Raw genomic sequence first — 20,577 nt, forward strand, 5'->3', positions numbered from 1 at the left:
TTTAGCTCCCTGTATCTGGTCCACCTCCCAGAATGATGGTATGTTCAAACAAGGAGTGAGTGGGGAAGAAAATGTGTTTCTTTCATGAGCAGCAACGCTGAAAGTAGGATGGTGGCGTAAAGTGCCACATCCGGCATACATTAGAGGGCTGCACTGGGACTGGGTCCCGCCAGGTCCCGCGGGACCCAACGCAAATATTGCGGGAGTGGACATTTTGGACTTTGCTTCGGGCGGCTAAAAAAAACCACTGCAGGATCTTGGTGCACATGCATAAGCGTTCCCACTCTCTATTTATTCATAAATGAACAAATATGCCCTGAACCAGCTTTCATACCAATTTGCCGCTTGCTCCACCTGTCTGTCTGTCTGTAAGCTCCATCTGTCATGAGACAAACATGAAAGAAGACGTGCAGTTTATTGTGTTTCACCGGCGACAAGCTGTCATTATGCGCGACAATTACGCACGGCTGCGCGCTCTTTATAACTCACTGTGAACCTATGTTGCATAATAAAGATTTGCCCCCTTGTAATTTTTAACTGCCCCCTCAGTAACTTCATCTTGGCGCCAGACCTGCCTTAACCTCAGTCACTGTGTGATTATATAAAGGTAGAAAAATAAATAAAATACAGAGGAGGAGAATAGAATATGAAACAGCCTTTATTTCATTAAAAACTAAATGAAAACAACGAAATAGGAGCGCTATTCCTGACCAGTGCGTCAAAAGACATGCAGGCCAGGGAAATGAAACAAACAACCCCATGAATCTCTTTATTAATAGCCTATAAAATGACGTGTTTTCTCCTGCGGGACGGGAGAAGACACAAAATCATCAATCTCTATTATTGTGCGGGCATAAATTCTCAGAGTTTTGTGGGTGCGGGCGGGAGTGGACATACACATTGCGGGAGCGGGCGGGAGTGTAATACACACGTTGCGGTTGCGGGCGGTAATGGTCAGAAATTCAGTGGGAGCGGGCAGGAGCAGGTTGAAGAAAACAGTCCCGCGCAAGGCTCTAGCGTACATCTCACTGCCGCTGGTGTTGGGTTATACATAGAAAATAATAAGAGCAACTGTTGTGACGTGCGCCATTCAGCGCTAGTGTGTAAAGAACTCAGAATCCATATTCTCTGTGCAACAAAAACCCAATAGGAGCCCTGAACTCAAACTGAAACCTAACCTTAACCCAAACCAAAGATTAATATGAATTATGATAACAAAGTGTAGCCATCAACAGACCTTCGAAAGAGCAACAGTGGGCCAATATGTCCTACTTTTATTCAAATATTCTCACTCTCAAGGTCTGAAATTATATTGATTCTCACAAAGATAGAAGTACCAGAGTTTTTCTACTGACACACACACACACACACACACACACAAAGAAAACACCCACATTTGCACTCCCATATACAGTATACACGAACTTAACTAAATTTCAGCACTTGTCTCAAGTTTCCCCAGTGGCCTCCAGGCTCAGAAGCTTTTATTCTCTGTTTTGACACAATGTTATCTCTTTTCAACAGGAACGTCCGTTATGAAGGTTACTGCGTCAGATGCTGATGACCCTACATATGGCAGCAGCGCCAGAGTGGTGTACAGCGTACTGGATGGAGAAAAGTTTTTCACTGTTGACAGACACACAGGTAAGAATGATAGCACCCACACATTCAGTCCTCTCTACACCTGCTATTTGTTTTCTTATGCGCTTTTCTTGTGCTGCTTTTCTTTTTTATCTACAAAACCTTAAGCAATCTCAAGCCCAGAGACCATAATTCCCAAATCAATCAAAATTCTCGGCCAAAAACATAAAATCAATTGGCCCAAAACAAGCAACTTTCTGCAGTTTTAGCCAATAACTACTGGCTCCTTTTAGCAAACACTTGAAATACCATATGGCACAAATGACTTGGCTCAACACATTGTTTAGTGCTACTGTCAAGCCTTTAACTGATTTAGTACGATAGGTAAGCATAAACATTGCACATACTGTATCACCAGGGCATTCTAAGCTAGAAAATATATTTCCAACATATCCAGATTTACTCTACGAAGCATTTCCTCAAACTATATAATGGATAATTCCCTTCTCCCCGTCTGGTCTGGGGCGTACAGGAGTGACCCACAGTCTTTCAGCAATAGCTTAGCATTGGTGTTGCTTTCGAATGCTTCCCCAGGGAAAAGCACTAAAGTTTTAATGATTCCTTTTTTGGTCTCGACCACTTTGATTTGGTCAGCCTGGGTGCAGGGATGATAAATGGCTCTGCCTTGGTGAGACTAGCCAGGAGACTGGATGGTTCATTCCAGCTTCTGTCTCACGACCCTCATCCCACCCACCCCCTTCCCCCATTTTGTAGGCAGACGGGCCAGCCTAATAGGTGCGTGTCAAGGAGGTCAGAGTGAAGAGGAGACAAAACAGCTGTGAAATCTGCCTCATTAATATCACTCTCACTCACCCTGACAACAAACTGAGCAGCAAGTCACTCTCCTTTTTTATTTATTTTTTTGGCCACTTTAGCTGTGCTTCAATTCTCTGTAGGTGTTTTTGAGTATCTGAGTCAAAGGGGATTTTACAAGAACTGAACCACACACTGTATATGAGGGCTTTTCCATTGTTACACAGAAAACTACAAAAAAGAACTTTAAAAAAAAAAAAAGAAAAAAAGCAGCACCTGCTAAAACACATTTACATATATTAAATCCTACTTTGCTATTCCATCACTGATTATTCTATTAGTCTGTCACTGTTATAATTTAACAATAGATGTTGAAAAAAACACCTGCATCCTTCATCCGGGAATACAGTATTTAATATTTATGAAAAATTTTAATGTTTATCAAAAATATCTTGGTTGCTGACACACATGGTGGCAAAGCAAGTGACATTCAGACAGGTGCAAAAGGCCTGCTGACACGTTAGCACAGCAGAACTGCTTCTTTTCATGTCTGATCGTAGCCAAGGCCCCAACAGCAGGGCAGGTGGTTTCACAGATACACACTAGAATTAGATTTTTTTTGCATAGCAAGATGAAAACAGAAATGCAATTGATGTGAGGAAAAAAATATTGGAACATCATCATTTATTTTATATTAATGTAATGCATTACCGTACTGAGGCTCTATTTCACAGCTGGTGTACACGGCCCTATTACTCGGTTAAATTGGTTAATGTTAAGGCTGCGTGATGTGCATTTGAATATGGGCTGCTTAGACCTAACTGACTGCATTCATGAATACAGGCCATGCAGACTCATCTACATGTAGTCTCAACCATGATGTTAGGAGCAATGGTACTGTATACTAGCTGCGGATTGGGACTTTACTTGTGACAGTCCTAATTTAGATGCATCCCCTCTGGCCTTTGGTGGATGAAAGAGGAGCATGTCATCTGTCTCCCTCCTTAACTCCAGCGCTGCATGTACTGTATTTTGGCTACTCATAGAACATGGCCCTGGGCTAAATGTGACTGGAATCAGTGAGTTGTGTACCCAACACAATGCAAACCTTTGGGAGTGAGACAGCACACCAAGCCCAGGAAATGCATCAATAGATTCTGATGTGGAAAATCCCAAGGGGTAAAGTGGAATTATATTACTACTGCACAGTAAACCAGCCAGCTACTGATGCTGCTGCTGCTGGGCAGCACAAGGAGAATGTCTCTTTTAAACCAAGATGGAATATGTGCTAGTTTGTGAGAGGGAGACAGATATAGAAGAAATAGAGAGACCTGTACTGGCTGTTTGAGTAACCAAATATAGTTTTTATGTGAACTTCACAAAGAGGATGTCATATACCACCACCTGAAGACAAGACATAACGGTCCAGAGTCACATCTAACAGTCTCCATAATCAGATATCTGCATGTATGGAAAATATGTAGGCAACAGGACAAGATTTTGCTATTAAGCGTTCTGATGTCCATTAGTAGCTCATTTGTAGTTTGAGTAAGTTCCTGCAGGCTTTGGTTGCCTGCAGATTAACAGTCTGTGTGGAGAGTAAAAGAGATGAAACGCATTGGCCATAGGCTATTGTATAACAAAAATTAAGTTTTTTCTCAGCTTTTTACTAATTTAACTGAATTCATATGCAGATAACTGTTTAGGAAATTACCCGAAATGTTGTCTGGGCCTGTCTCCAATCCAACCTCTTACTAGCACTAGTCAGGCTACCATGTTTCTGTAGCAATGGTGTCCCTGTGGTGGGATTGCATTAACTAGTGGTAGTCACCCAATGAGGGGTGTTGCTAGCTAGCTCTTTCTGAATGTTGGTAGTGTGCAGTGCAGAGTGACCAAGGCTACTCTTCAGTTAACTGCCCCGTGCACCATCTGGGTTTAGTAGGAGCAAGCTAACGAACATATAACCTATCCTGATCCATCAGTGCTGCTGCGGAAACTATGTGGCCACCCTCCAAAGCCCCTTTAGCATTGTTACATATGATATCACTGTTAGCTCTGTTAACGCTGTTAGCAGTGTCAGCACAACACAGCTGTTCACGGTTCTGTGGGTTAAATTAAGCCACTTACTCACTACCTGGGGGGACCAGGGGGGTGGCTACCATGTTTCTTTAGCAATGGCGTCGCGGTGGTGGGATTGCATAACCAGTGTCAGTCGCCCAATGAGGGGCGCTGCTAGCTAGCTCTTTCTGAGTCTAGGTAGTGTGCAGTGCACAGTGGCCAAGGCTAACATCAGCTAACTAGCGGAGACCAGAGAGGAGGCCGTAGGCACCAGATATGCTTCCACTGAGGGTGTCAACAGTTAAACTTTAATCAGTTAACTGCTGAGAATATTTTTGACCACTTACACATGTTGGTCTGTATGTTAATTTTGCTATTCTTCAATTTACTGCACCGTGCGCCATCTGGGTTTAGTAGGGACAAGCAACCGCTAATAATGCTATCCTGATCCAACAGCGCTGCTGTGGAAACTATGTGGCCAGCCTCCAAAGCACCTTTAGCATTGTTAAATATGTTATCACTGTTAGCTCTGTTAGCACCATTAGCAGTGTCAGCACCGCACAGCAAAAGGAGTTCTGTGGCTTAAATGAAGCCACTTACTCACTACCTGGGGGGACTGGGGAGGTGGCCACCATGTTTCCGTAGCAATGCCATCCCAGCGGTGGGATTGCATTACCAGTGGTAGTCGCTAAATGTTATGTGCCGCTAGCTAGCTCTTTCTGAATACGGGTGGTGTGCAGTGCAGAGTGGCCAAGGCTAACGTCAGCTGACCAACAGAGACCAGACGGGAGGCAGTGAGCACTGCATTTCCTCATGTTAACACGGCTAGCAGGCTGTCTACCAGCAAACCCAAAAAATCACATGAAAGACAAGACATTTACATCACAAAACATTAAAATTTTGCCACCTCTAAATGGATAATGCTTTGAAATGCGGCTCTAAATCTCACACTGTGTTAATGGAGCGCTGGACTAAAAGACAAAGCCTCTTGTAGTTCACCTTAATTTGTGTTTTTATCCCCCTTCAAAAATTAAACGGTTAGTTTCCGGTGGGCTAATGAAAGCAGAATTAACCAAAACCCTAGTTCCCTAGTTTCCACAAAAGATTGTCACTGCTTTGATGTTCTGCTGATAATTAGTTGAAAATAGGATATCGAGCTTTTACATTTCATAATAGTTCTTTAAATCCAAAGACTAGCAGGACTGAGTCAACAGAATGTTTTTAACTGACCACTAATTGTGTTAAAATGCAACAGGATGTGCTTTCTGAAATAAACGAAGCCATTGCATTTAATGTGCCTCTCTCTGTGTGTGCCTTCTACCTCACTCTCTACATTATATCACTTTCCCTATGTCCCTCAGTTGTTCTTTGAAAGTCCACTTCTTAGGTTTGACTGCAGTTTTTCCCACCATGGAGGAGTTGTGATGCTGTTCAGTGTGGCTGAGGCATGCCTTCATTCTGCCCCTATATATTATTCATTTTAATACAGCTGAGCCACAAAATGGTGTATGAGCAGAGGCGCAAATATGACACAATCTCTTCCATCCAGCCAGTCTGAGGAGGTGAAATGGAATGCGCTGCACTTGTGTCTCCATAATACAGTGCTTAGCAGAAGTTGATATTCAGACTGAGAGGGTAAATATAGTTGGTTGTTGCATAAGTGCGAAGCGCTAATGTAACCTTTCCGTTGGCCTCACTTACTACTCCTACTCTTCCTCACTCTCTGTCTCTGTCTCTCTCTTTCAATCTCTCCTCCATCCCTCAATTATTAGGGATCATCATGACAGCAGTGGCAGATTTGGACCGCGAGACACAGGATCGGTACGAGTTGGTCGTCAAGGCAACAGACATGGCAGGACAAATGGGTGGTCTCTCCGGCTCCACCACGGTGACCATAGTGATCACAGACGTTAATGACAACCCACCGCGCTTCCCACAGAGTGAGTGTCTCCTGCACATGATCTTACTTAAGGCAGAGAAAGGGATGGCAAGGAGAGGGAGGAAATGGCAGAGAGGAAAGAGTCAGAAATGACTGAGAATGTAAAAAAGACAGACGTGAAACTAAAGAGAAGAAGGAAAAATAATGAGGAAAGCGAACGCCGAGATACAGAAACACTGAGGGGATGATAGAAGACTCACAATATACTTTGCAACCTGCAGGTCACCGACACCAATAAGCAGCCGTACTGACTGTGCTGCGTCTCGTCCGAGAAAATCAACTAACTTGAATTTATGGACCAATCGAACCCTCAGCCCGTAACAAAGTAGTCTATCAAATGTGGATAACTGATACGTTCCACCGCTCATTTGATCATTCTTTTTAAGCGAGGCTCAAGAGAGGACTGAATCAATATGGCTGATTGTTCCCTCATCGTAATGTTATGGGTTTGACGGTGAGGTGGTCTCTGGGCTAAATGGAGTTCACATGGCTTACAGTGCACACATGCGCAACAGGTAGAGTGAAAATATGCAGCTCACCACACGCTAACAAAGACTTACTCAGCTGAAAGAGAGCGTTCTTTGAAAAAAAAAAGCTAAAGAGTCTGGTTTATTTCAGACATAGTGCACCAACAGATGCACAAGTAGCACAATAAAAAAATGAGTGTACTTGAAAGCACCTAATGTGGTGTTCTTCTCAGTTACTGTTGACATGCTAAATGCTACTGATAATAACTAGTTGTATGCATAAAATAGTACTTCCCATTCTGGCTTTCATTCCATCTCTTTATCCTGGCCTCTTTTTTTGGAGTTAAACCATAATACTATTACTTTTGTTACAGCTGGGAGAACAGCATCTGACAGCCTGGTTGATTGTATTTGATATGTCTCCACACACCTTTTCTTATTTCTGTATAAATCCTTTTTTCATCTCAGTAAATCATATTTACCCAGTCAGAGGGATAAACCCTGCAGGATTATAGTATCTTCACTGCTTGGTATGGGGGAATAGATAGAGTGCGGAAAGCCGCTTCATAAATAAGATGCAGAGGAAGATGGCATGCTGTATATGTAAGGACTTTGATGTTTTCCCTCTTGGGAACAATGAAGTTTTATCTCCTTACTTCAATCTTTTTATCTTGTTTATAATGAACTCTGGCAGATCTTATATATTTCCCACAGTCTGCTCTGTTATTTGAAATAGAACTCAGATTAGGGATTGACAATGTGTGTCAGCACAAATAAAAGTTATATACATTCAGAATCACGTCACTTACTTAAAATGATACATGCTTTATTAGTATGATTTTCACTATAACAATTCAATTGCATATTCTATTATAGTGTTTTATCTAGGGCTGCCCTGGACTGAGAATTTTCCTAGTCAACCAGTAGCCGTCATTTAGAGCCATTGGTTGACTAGTCGCCTGCGCGTTTATGATATTAATCTAATTATTAAATTATATATTTTTGGCGGAAAGGTTTGAGTTCAAGGTCAGAGAAATACAAAACCGGCAAAGCAGTAATGATTGGGCTAAGTGGCTAATGGGCATGTAGCTACTGACATGTTATTAACTAGCCTGTGGAATAACCACAGGTACCAGCCCTGTAAATTAGAGGCCGTACACATGCTGCATCTTTAACCGCCTGGAATACGCGAGGTCGGGCGCTGGGTGCTACCCTTGTGCCTTTATTGTGCGTACCACTACCAAGAGCGTGGTGGCAGGTTGCGTCTGAGGTTGCTAAGCAACCTTTACATGCATCATATAGCCTATTTACCTGCAATCCTGAGTGCAGAGCTGATCTTCTTCCAGATGCTGTTTATAAGTGTGTATGCCTATCATCTGTGGGACAGATGTAAAGCTCTGGGTAGCCCTGCACTAACATGATCAACTTCTCCGTATTTATCAGACTGAATATTTATAGAAGAAGGGAAAGATATCTGTCAGCTGTGATTGGTTTGTAACGTGACTTCTGTCTGACTGCTGTCCTTTCAAATTAAAATAATTAATTCTAACATGGTCCAGTCATATATGATTTATTTTGACAAGGCACAGCTCCTGATAGAGCTTCACGTTTGTTTGTTTGTTTGTTTGTTTGTTTGTTTTTTCCAACTAAGCGACCAATGAAATCTTGCTGACTAATGACCTTTCTAATCGACTAACATTTGGCAGACTATCAGGGGGCAGCCCTAGTTTGATATCCATTTATATTGTAACAGGGATATCATGTAAATCTGATGTGAATTCTAATCAGTGAATAATCTGCAGATAAGTAGGGCTGGTGTTAATGTAGTGCAAACAAAACATTGGGATGAGTTCCAATGGAGGAAATTGAATAGAAGACAGATTATTTTGTACACTCCGATTTTGTACAATAACCGCCTGAAGTCTACTTGTGGCTGTTCTTTCATTATAATCCCATCCCAGATTCATTTTTCCATTACCTGTCTCTTCCTCTCTTCAGCTTCTTTATCTTTGTTACTCTCTCATCCCTTCCTCCTCCCAATTTTCTGTTTTTTTTTTTGCCCCCATCCATCTCTTCTACCAATATCCTCACTTCCCACCCTCCTTTTTCCACCTACTGTACAGCCATCTATCTCTCCTCATCCTTCCTCCACAGTTTTTCCTCTTCTCCCTGTTACTTTTGTCTCTCATCCTTCTTCTTTTGTGGTGTTTTCTAACACCTACACTGTTTTTTGTCACTTCATCCCTTCTGTTGCTTTGCTAAACCTAACTCTCCTTGTTTTATCCGTCAATACGATTTCCACCTCCGGCCACCTACACCAGAGATGTACCAGTTTTCTGTGTCAGAGGGGGCTGCTGTTGGGACACCAGTCGGACGTGTCATCGCCACGGATGCAGACATGGGAGAGAACACCGATATGAGCTATCTGATCAAAGAGGAAGGGGAGCTCTTCAAGGTCACCACAGATGCAGACACACAGGAAGCTATTGTCTCCATCAAGAAGGTGCGTTGAAGTTAAAGCAAAGCTGTGCTTCTGTTATTGTCAATTAAGCCAATTATTATAGAGGCAAAAAACATACAAATAACATTTTGGCTTTAAAAACTAAAGTTGAACCCCCACTTTTCATTGCAAACACAATCCAGGCTCTTACCTCCACAGCATGACACCAACACACTCAATGAGCTAGTTAAGAGTGTTTAATCCTTGTGCTTCCAATCTATAAACACAATTTTCTCTGCACACTTACATGCAAGAATCAAAAGATTTGTGCTGGAAAAGGGTGACTCAAATATCAGAGTTGCTACAGTCCCATTTCCAGATATGCTATCTTTTTTGTACTTTAAGATATATGCTGCAGGACTCTGCGTAAAAACAATGTATATACTCAAACAGAAGTGATCCCTCTCAATCGTAACTGATGACCCACTCTCAGTGTTTGGTGGCGTATTTCTGTCCAGAGACTCCGCTGCCCTCTTTGTGTGCTTCCTTATTTACTTCTTATTTTCTATGCTTGGGACGTTTATGGGCGCATACCCCAAGAGCACTCAGGTGAGGCTGGGACTTTATAAAAAGGCAGCGACCAGGAGCCAGACCGTAGGCAGCAGGCATCCAAGAAACACAGCGCAGAAAAAAACACAAACAGAGCAAAGCAAAACACCAAACAAGAGTAAATGTGCAGTTGGCTTTTACTTAAAGTTTTGCTGGTGAGTGTGCTTACAAACATTCATAAGGTACACCTTGCTCAATTCCTTGCCGGAATAGATTCAACAAGCTGCAGGAAACATTCCAAATTCTGACCCGACCATCTGAATGTCACAGCAGAAATTGAGACTCATCAGACCAGGCAATGTTTTTCCAATTCGCTATTGTCTAAATTTGGTGAGCCTGTGTGAATTGTAGCCTCAGTTTCCTGTTGTTAGCTGACAGGAGCGGCACCTGGTGTGGTCTTCTGCTGCTGTAGCCCATCTGCTTCAAGGGCCGATGTGTTGTTGGTTCAGAGATGGTCTTCTGCAGACCTTGGTTGTAACCAGTGGTTATTTGAGTTACTGTTGTCTTTCTATCATCTTGAATCAGTCTGGCCATTCTCCTCTGACCTCTGGCACCAACAAGGCATTTTCACTCATAGAACTGTTGCTCACTGGATATTGTCTCTTTTAGGGACCATCCTCTGTAAACCCTAGAGATGGTTGTGCGTGAAATCCCAGTAGATCAACAGTTTCTGAAATACTCAGACCAGCCTGTCTGGCACCAACAACCATGCCACGTTCAAAGTCACTTCAATCACCTTTCTTCCCCATTCTGATGCTCGGTTTGAACTTCAGCAGGTCGCCTTGACCATGTCTACATGCCTAAATGCATTGAGTTGCTGCCCTGTGATTGGCAGATTAGCTAATTGCGTTAACAAGCACTTGAACAGGTGTGCCTAATAAATTGGCCGGTGACTGTATATACCTTTAATATTTAAATAGAACTTCAAACTTCTTTGTGACACAAAGTAGTCCCTGCTGTCTCTGACAGAATCTAATGAATAGTAATTGTGATTCTGTTGGCTAGAAATCAGCAAGTGATCGTGCCTCTGCTGGTCAGCATGTAGCCACTGTTCAGGGTTCTTTGGGTAAAGTTAAAGGGAAACACCACCTAGATATTTCTAAACATGAGCTACTCACTCAAAGCTAAAAACTAGAGAAGTAATGCCTGAAATATATGGGACATGGATGTGACAAGACATGTCTGCATTATAATCAGCTGATGCTGCTTCGCTTTACCACATAAGCCACGCATGCTTGTGCCTGCACCCTGCTGCTCAGGACTATTTTCATATGGCTTTTGTATATTTTTTGTCTGTGCACGTGGTTTTGTGGCCCTCCAACCAGTAAAAACTATAGTACATTTTTCTACACAGTTCTATCTGTTGATGTGAGTAAAATGAGTACCTCATTGTACCAGAAGCAATGCAAAGCAGCAGAGCAACCTTGTAGGTTTTTACATTTCACATTGAAATAACTCATCGACATCAATGCATTCTGTAAAATTATCCAATTATTTAATTCAGTACCAGTGAATGAGCCAACACATCCAAACCCTCCATAACCAACTGCATTATGACTTAGCAGAGCTCAATATGTACACGGTGAAGCTGGCAGGAACCACACTCTATAATGACAGAGTTCGTGTAGCAGGAACAAACCCTGCTTCAAATCACCTATGTGACATGTCATGTTGGTGCCCCATGAATTTCAGCTGTAAGTGTCAAACCTCTGACTTCAGAAAGTCAGACTATGAATGGGAGCCTGATTTTATGGACCCACAGAATGTCTGTTTTCTTTTTTAAACCCAAATGAGCTTTATTAAATTGTAGTGATATCAGTTGTAAAACAGAAAATGTACTCATATACTCAGTATCATCTAGAATACTTCCCCATTTCATTGTCTGTGGAGCTGTTCCAGACTACTTGATGACATCACAAATTTGAGTTTAGCGCTCTAGTCTTTGGATTTAGGAGAGAGTTGTTCATGTTTGCTACTATGTTTGGACTGTATTTAACCATAGAAATAGTATATTAAAATTAAAAATGGGCGTAATTCTCCTTTAACACTGCTTGCTCGCAGCAGCTAAATCTTTCTAGTCAGCAAGCTGAACAGCCCGTAGGTCTTATTCAGACAGAGGAACTAAAGGTGCACTGAGGAGACACAGAAAGAGAGATGATTGGTCTTTGATGATTGATGATCATTGGTTTCTCACTGGGGTTTGACAGGTACTGTCTGTGCCGTATGTCTTCAAAAGTTGAACTGTTTGTAAACTTTTTTTCACCTTGAAATAAAATGCTGAATGCTGACACTAATATCTTTGCACTGGAATACATAGATGATGAAAGTGTTTCTCCCAAGGGACACACTGCTGTTGTGAATGGGGTCTAACGGCAGAATGAACATGTGACACTCAGTCAGCAGCTGTGTTGATCAATGTTGTTTCAATGGACTGTCAACATGTGACAGTCGGAATCATTACAGTGACCACTGGTGATGTTGACCTAGTGGTGCTATACAGACACAACGATAACTTGAAAGAATCTATTGTCTCAAAAAAGAAGGGATATATGTGCACTATACTAGCACTGTGCACAGTGTCACTTTATATGGTTTAATGTGGAATGACACAGAATCTTGTTTTTCTTTCAGCCGCTGGACTTTGAGAGCAAGCGCACGCACAATGTCGTGGTGGAGGCAGTAAATAAGCATGTCGATCCTCGCTTCGTGGACCTGGGTTCCTTCCGAGACCAGACCATTGTCCGGGTCAGCGTGTCGGATGTAGATGAGCCACCCATCTTTCAACCAGCAGAGGGCACTATTATGGAAGTGCAGGAGGATGCCAAAGTAGGAGCGTTGGTTGGCATCATCCAAGCCAGGGATCCAGATGTGAAGAATAAACCTGTCAGGTATGGCAAGGCCTGTAAGGCTGATTTCACCTGAAAGAACTGAAATCTGAAGAACTGTTTTATACTGTTAAAAATGGTAGAATGTCTGAGACTTAAAGGCATACTTCACTCCCCAAATGATCATTTGAATATCAATTGCTCATCCAACGTAACATTGAATTTGTGAAGAAAATGTTTGCTTCAGGTGATCCAAATCCAAAAATCAGAGAAAATTCTTGATAAACTGACTCTCAAACCTTCGTGTGAATCTAAAGTAACTCTTTAAAAGCGTCTTTAAAAGTGGCACAATAATACAAACTACTGATCAAGGTTGTGGTAGACCAGCAGCTCTCATGATCAGCAGGTAAAGTTACTGTTTTTGTCAATGAAATCTGGCTTTGAAGAAAGCATGAATAAGATTTACTTTTTGTTCAGTTGCCTGTCAGACAGGGCTGTCTGAGCATTTGACTGGATAAATAAGATTTGGATTATACTGCACAAATTGTGTGAGAGTTGGTGAATGAATGTTTTGTTATAGTTTTGACCCCTTTTATTGCAGTTCATTAAGAATTATCTTAGGGTGCTTTCAAACCTAGAGTTGTCTTGCTTTGGTCTGAATCAGGGACTAATTTTGTTACAAAGTTGCATAATTGCCTAGAGTTGGTTCGTGTTCTCACGGCAGCATTTACAAGTGGACCAGATCAAATGCCTTGCACAAGAAAGCTGCTCTTGATTGGTCAGAATTTCCATGTGGGAAAAATCCAGGAGGTAAACCCAACGTTGAAGAAGAGTACACTTGCAAGATAAATGTGACACTTTCTAATGTCACAATGGAGGGACAACTACACAGGTTGATTTTAGCGCTGCTCATCGTGGACTATATTGCTGTCATTGTTCATTTTAGTCAAACCATACAGTTTGAAAACGAGGCGCGGCTCCAACTAGAAAACAGTGTTTTGATGCATTGGATGTGCTGAATGTGCATATTAAGGCAGTACAGGAGGAGGTGCACATTAATAATCCTCCAGGACTGTGACATGCTCATGTTTAACCCAACAATGTGTCATGTGACTGCAGTTGGTTCAGATCGAGGTCGAAACACGTTCGCACCACAAACGAACCGCACCAGAGTTTGTTTGTAACCACCTCTTCAAGAAGGTCTCGGTCTGGTTGTTTTGGTGCACACTCGAGAGTGATTGCTGTGTTCACACCTGCCCAAACAAACCGCACTTGAGTTCAACTGAATCGAATCAAACAGGGCAGGTGTGAAAGCACCCTCAGAGTTCTCAGACTAAGGATTTTTACCTCAGCAGCCCGGATTTGAAGCCCCTTTCTCTTTGCTGAAAGTCATGCCCTCTCTTTTCCCTGCCTTTCTTGTCTATCAAATAAAGCAGTAAAATGTCAAAAACATATGTTGAGGGATGAAGTATTCATTTAAGCTGCTTGTTGTGTCAGAAAAACGGTGATGGGTAACTTTTGCTTACATGAGTCAAGCTGTTATATGTGCTTCTTATATCCCAAACCATGACTGTTGGATAACACAGAACGATACCACAATCATGGTCCACACTGGAGTGCAATCCACTTCTGCTTAAAGTGTAATGGATAGAGCGGACTGGAGCTTTAATGGAGCGAATTGTTTCTGACCCAGTATTACCATGGTTGTACTGTTGTAGACGTGTGATTTGATTTGGTAATATATTAAATTTGCTGTTAATGAAAATCTTTTTACTGTGAATGATGAATGAAAATGTGGAAATAAGATTAAAACTACTTTGATACTGTATGCACGCAGCTGCTTTTCGCAACAGTAAGCAGTCTGATAAAATACATCAACCAAAACATTGGCAATAAAATACTGCAGTGGAAAGATTACTATTAAATAGGAATAATAACATTACAGAGCAAAGTTTTGCATGACAATGAGTACCTCATTTCTACATGGTGTTGACGGGACACTGCAGCACTGCCACACGGGCGGCCATTCCAGAAGTGAACCATGTATTACTTTCTGACTGGAGATTTTGTAAGAAGAAAATTTGTACTCTAAAAAATGAAACTTTAAAGAACTATAACTCTCCAGCTGCAAGTAAATACATAGGTCGCCACTGGGCTTCAAAGCAAACTCTTTTCTTTTCTACAATTCCTCGAAAATGGAGTGAAAGCCCGAGAAAGGGTGAACGGTGGGACTCGCACAATGGATGAAGCCGCACTGTACATCTCTTTTTTCTCTCAGATCACTGTGTGTGATAAAAACAATATCATCTTGTAATCTTCTGTGCCAAGGTCTGTGGTTTATATGTCCTCAGAAGAGCAATTGCAGTGTGAGAGGGGAATGTAGATAAGGGCTAAGACAGTCTCACTGACAGAGTATACAGCGACACACGCAGTGCCTGTGCAAATTACCCCGATTAAAAATGCATAAGGTTCAGAGTTCCAGGTGTAATAAAGTGCAACACAATGGCAGAGCTGTCGTTCACCAGTGTCTTGGCTGCCTGCAGCTGAAAGTGTGCATGTGGTACGTGTGCAAGCATATATAAGCACGTGTGTGTTTGTGTGCGTGCACATGTGTTTGAGTAAGTGAATAGATGAGTGAGTTATGAGGGAGAGAGTTCTGCTAGGAGCTACCTACTGGGCAAAGTTAGTGAGCTCATGGCCTCTGGGCATTAGGCAATGCACCCTCTTTGAACTCGGCATCATCATGCACCCTGTGAGTGATGAGGTTTTAGAGCTAAATGTGCAGCCGCTGTGGATCTGATCAGCAAGACCACCTCGTATTAGTCAGAGATTTATTCCACCACAATAAAAACAAGCTGCAAACGGAATCATTCTTTGTGTAACAGCTAAAACAAAGAAAGTCTGACATACAAGGATTCAAGCAGCTGGTGTCTCAGAGCATCTTTCGACAAGGGCGTCTAAGCAGCCAAACAAACAAGACGAAACTATAATCTCAAGTTTAAAAGGACATGAGTACCACTTTACCTATATAATGGGGATGTGGAAAAGCATGTGTGCAGCAGCCAAGTTTGTGCTCTGTGATGCAGACGTGATGTAGTATTGGTTTTCTGATTCAGATGGTGTGAGACTTAGTGTTTGTGTGCACAGGGATTGTAAAGAGACTAAAAACATGGTGATGATGCCCCCCCCCCCACTCCCATCCCACAGACACTGTCATGCACAGGAAACCAAAGGTTCTTTTTTTTGTTTACTTGTGAATAATAGTCATGGTAGGCGTGTGTGGGGACAGACGGAGATTGCCAAAACCAATTAAGAGTTGTTGTTTTGGATTTGTTTTTGGGTTTTTTGACTGTTAAAACCTGGACTGCACTGAAAGAAAAAGGAAAGATAAAACAAGATATTTTGCAGCACAATTTGAGGTTTGGTAGAGAGGAATCTAATTTACTGTTTATACTGCTGGTGTAAATCACTAGTTTGGACAACAATACGTTATCTACCACTTTCACAAAGTCTGCCACAATACCATTTTGATTAGATTTAATTTAGAGGCTGCAGTTGATAAGAGACGATGTCATAAGCCCATTGTACACAGTCGGTTTCTCTTCTGCTTTTGGTAATAAAAGATAAAAACAACACATAAATGATTGTCAATATTTCAAACTGGTTAAGTGCAGTAAAGTTTGCCATAATATGACTCTACTAACACATGAAACAGAGCAGCTGATGTTGCTGTATATAGAAGATAGGATATTTCATCCTAAGTATTTCATCTCATAAATACATACGTACATACATGTGCTTTGTCTACTGACCTACTGTGATTATCTGTCAACTTTATGTTCGTGTTTCTTTTTCTTCCTGAGTTTTTCGGCCTTTGTTAATCACCTCATGTGTTTCACCTGTGTCTTGTTCCACTCACCTGTGTGTAGTTAGTAATCAACCTTTGTGTATTTAATGCCCAGTGTTTCCCCCATTCAGTTGCCAGATCGTCATTGTCATGTGTGTGTGTGTGTTCATGCTCTCCAGCCTTTTTCTTGTGTTTGATTCCTTGGTCAAGTTTGGTTTAGTTTTTTGGTGTGATTTTTCTGCCTTCACTGACTGCATCAATGTGTATGACCCCTGACCTCCTAAATAAAGATTAGGATTACACCTGTTTTTTGTTTGTTTGTTTGTTTTGTCCTGTCCTCACTGCAGAATTATCCCTGAGTAAATAACATTATCCTCATCGCCTTTTCCCCAGCTGCTTGCCATTAACTGCCAGGTGCTGTTTGACGGTGACAAAGAATTTTTAGAATAAAGGCGTGTCCTAAAGGTGACGATATGCATATGTTTCCATTTTGCACCAATGATATTGGGTTCTTGATCACTGAAATGATACAGTGATCAAGATCAATGGATCCTTAAGCCCAGTTCAGACGAGTTATTTGGGACGAGATGAAACCATTTTAGAACGTTGCAGAGTAAAGTTGCAGCAGTGTGAACTGGCCCGTCTGAGCTTGATACAAGCCTGCTGATGGTGTTGCCTGCAACTCAGTTGGTCATATTGCCGGCAGCTGGTTTTTAGAATGTAAAGTATGTCACCTGTTTCTACAGCCAATCAGTGAAATCCACTGGTCAAGTCAAAATGACCACAAACGGCGTTTTTGCTTGCTGCAGCAGGTGCTCTGCCCACAAATAGCCCTCTATTTCAGTCCTTACAGTGTATCAGCGTCGGACGGTCTGCTGCTCGCTCTGTGCTATTGTGCCCTTAACATTAACTATTTAGTTAGCCCTGGTTATTGGTATTATTGTGGTGTATTTTTTTATGAGTAGTCCATCTGATGCTTGTTTTGTTTACATTTTTCACGGTTTCATCACTACTACAAATGCAGCTGTAGCCAGTATCTCACTATCACTATCCTCATTCATATTTAGAGAAGCTACAAATTATATTCAGCCACAAAATAAGCCTGAAAAGCTGAAATCAGAACAGAAGTACAGAGAGTTGTTGCATAGAGATGATACACTGACTCATCTAGTTGCATTGGTGTGAACCGGCAGGTTTTTAGAACGTTGCAGAACGGCACATTGCAAGAAGTTGCCTGTTTCAACTTGTCTTGTCCCCAATCTTTGTTCTGAACCTGGTTTTACAACCCTAAGTTATACTGGTGAAGTGTCAACAGCAAATGTAAACGTATTCCAGCCAAATTGCTGCTCTAAGTGGGATGTTAATTTTAGATGTAACAGGGCTGTACACAGATGGATACTAGAGTACCCATACACGTGTGTAGTGTATGTTTGTCTGTCAGGAAGTTTGTAGCCTCAGATCGGTATCTTAAACACTCACTGCCATGGTTAAATGCCAGATTTTTATGTTAACAGTCATAATCTCAAACATAGGTTATCTTGAGCGTATTTCATCCAAAGCTAGTTACTTTCTACAACTGCAGAAGATATTTATCCTCCTGGAGTTAATAACCGGAATCAGTTTATATATTGACATGTGGTAACATGAATTAAACATGATTGCAAATGCAGTAAAACACCCACACTATTTTAAAAATGAATGCGTGATCAGAAACCAATTTAATCCATGTACTCTTCTCTATAACACATCAGTTTACTGTACGGCTCCCCTGACATTATGTTTTATATCTGCAGCACGTGACCATCATTCTCATGAGACAGGAGAACGCTGGTTGGCATGTTTGTCAGAGAGGCCTTAAGAGCTTATAATGCCCATGGTACTTTATTATGGTTTATGTGGGCATGAGTAAGCCAGCCAGCTGTGTGTGTATTTGTGTGTGTGTGTGTGTGTGTGTGTGTGTGTGTGTGTGTGTGTGTGTGTGTGTGTGTGTGTGTGCGGTGGGGGACAGAAACTAAGAACAAAGAAACCTTTCAGCGGATTTTTGTTGACTCACCAATCTTTACCGAGCACCAAGTACCCCAAGAAGGAGAGATGTATTTGTGGTTTTTCCAGAGTGCACAATGAAACTTTAATGATTACTTTCTTACTCTGAATAGAAAGAGTTAGTATATAGCCGCTCACAGTTAAGGGACACATCGCTATTAGGGTCACAGGACTGGTGACAAGTCTCCGGTAAATGCCGTTAAAATATAATTACTTTAACCCTGGTCCCTTCTGTATGAGCTGTTGTTATTTAGTGCAGCCCAAAGTCAGCACTCCAAGTTCTTGTTAGGCTCGTAAGGAAAAAATAAGAATAGCTTAACTAAATTAGTAAAAAAAAAAAAAAATGAGATTCATATATAATGAGTTTCTCTCCTTTCCTCCCACTTACTGCTTTTCCTCTATATCTTATACTGTTTTTGTTTCTGTTGTTACAGGTTCTCTATCGATCGGACCACAGACCATGAGATGATCTTCCATATTGATCCTGATTCGGGTGCCATCACACTGGGAAAGATTTTGGACCGAGAGACAGCAGGCTGGCACAATATAACTGTGAGGGCTGTAGAAGCAGGTACATGGCTTGCCATTTCAAATTGAGCTTATCACGCACACAGGATTTGTACATCTTCATAGTGCTGCGACTAATGACTTGTTCACCTTGCCAAAGTTTCTCAAAGTTGGTTTAAACGACTGTTTAAAATCCAGCAATTATGTATAATTCATTAACTCCACCAGGTACAATCTAAGCCGAAATGAGTTTTCTTTAAGTCTTGTTTAGATATTTTCACCCTTTGCGAGATGTCAGAACAAAGCCTTAAAGAATCGCATCATCAAGAGAACACCAATATACGACAATGAAATGAGCAAACAATAAAAGGTCATTTTTATAATCCCTCCCAATTACAGGTAATCTAGCACCTAAGTACTCCTCATTCTCCAGAAAAACTAACAAAACTTAGATGAGGGGCAAATGAAACTGCTCTGAAGTTCTGAGTGTTTGCATTTCTTAGGACAACTCATGGCCCTGTTTTTAAAACAAGCAAGTTAGAATTACTGTGATGATTGGCAAGCTTTTTTCCTTCACCCAGTGCCTGCCAGTGATGGACACTGTGCAAGTTGAATTAGCTCTCCCAACATTTGTCGACTCCCACCAGGGGTGATAAGGGGTGACGGACATTCTCAAACTGCTGTGATCATTAGCTACCAAACCTTTTGGCACATTTTCAGCGGAGGAGTGTTGTAGCTTTTTAGCTTTGAGAAAGACAGGGAATGGGAAAGTAATGTACGGTAGTTGAACAGCGCTTCGATAGACATAGGATTTTGGTGTAAACAAAATTTATCATGTGAGAACAAGATAGAGTAAGTGTCATGGGATGAAAATGGATTAATAACTCATAAAAACGCCAACATCAGTTACTCGCAGCAGATTAAATGCACTTTATTTTTCATTCGATGCAGTTCATTTGTGTAAGATGTAGTTTTACATACTCTAGTATGCCAATCATTTCAATCAGCAGAGACAGAAGAATGAAGTAAAGATAATATTTAATACGGAGAATGAGTGTAGAGAAACAGATGATTTGTGTTGATTAAGATTTAACAAAAGTCTTTGATGCTTGGACACCAGAGGGAGAAATTTTGGGACTGAGGGACATCTGAGCAGCAGCAGGACAAACCCCCCACCATGGAGTCCAGACACTGGTGGTGGTGGTGGTGGTGGCTGCTGACTCTGAGGCTGATGGCTGATGAGGCGTATGAGGCTGATGAATCCATAAAGACTAGGTGGTGCAAGCAAGATTTGTTCCGAAAATAAAAACCAAGCTTTATCTTAAGCTTAGAGACCAGACTGGCAATATGACCTTTAAAGGACAATTGGCTATCAATGATAAAACCTAAGTACTTGTAACTTGTTCAATTGCATTACCTTGGGAAGTTACAATGTTTGGAAGCGTTAC

The 20,577-nt window shown here is 41.6% G+C and overlaps 1 protein-coding gene across 2 annotated transcripts in view; it reads left to right on the forward strand.

The window, feature by feature from the left end:
* cdh22 (cadherin 22) overlaps positions 1–20,577 on the forward strand; it is a 249,081-nt gene that overhangs the window by 175,196 nt on the left and 53,308 nt on the right. For both annotated transcript variants that reach the window (XM_033627226.2, XM_078169868.1), the window contains exons 5-9: positions 1,525–1,644; positions 6,225–6,392; positions 9,180–9,361; positions 12,539–12,795; positions 19,057–19,193. In XM_033627226.2, the coding sequence (XP_033483117.2) occupies positions 1,525–1,644; positions 6,225–6,392; positions 9,180–9,361; positions 12,539–12,795; positions 19,057–19,193 (864 nt within the window). The remainder of the gene's footprint in view (positions 1–1,524; positions 1,645–6,224; positions 6,393–9,179; positions 9,362–12,538; positions 12,796–19,056; positions 19,194–20,577) is intronic.

This window comes from Epinephelus lanceolatus, chromosome 1, assembly GCF_041903045.1.
Source record: "Epinephelus lanceolatus isolate andai-2023 chromosome 1, ASM4190304v1, whole genome shotgun sequence".
NCBI classification, from domain to species: Eukaryota; Metazoa; Chordata; class Actinopteri; order Perciformes; family Serranidae; genus Epinephelus; species Epinephelus lanceolatus.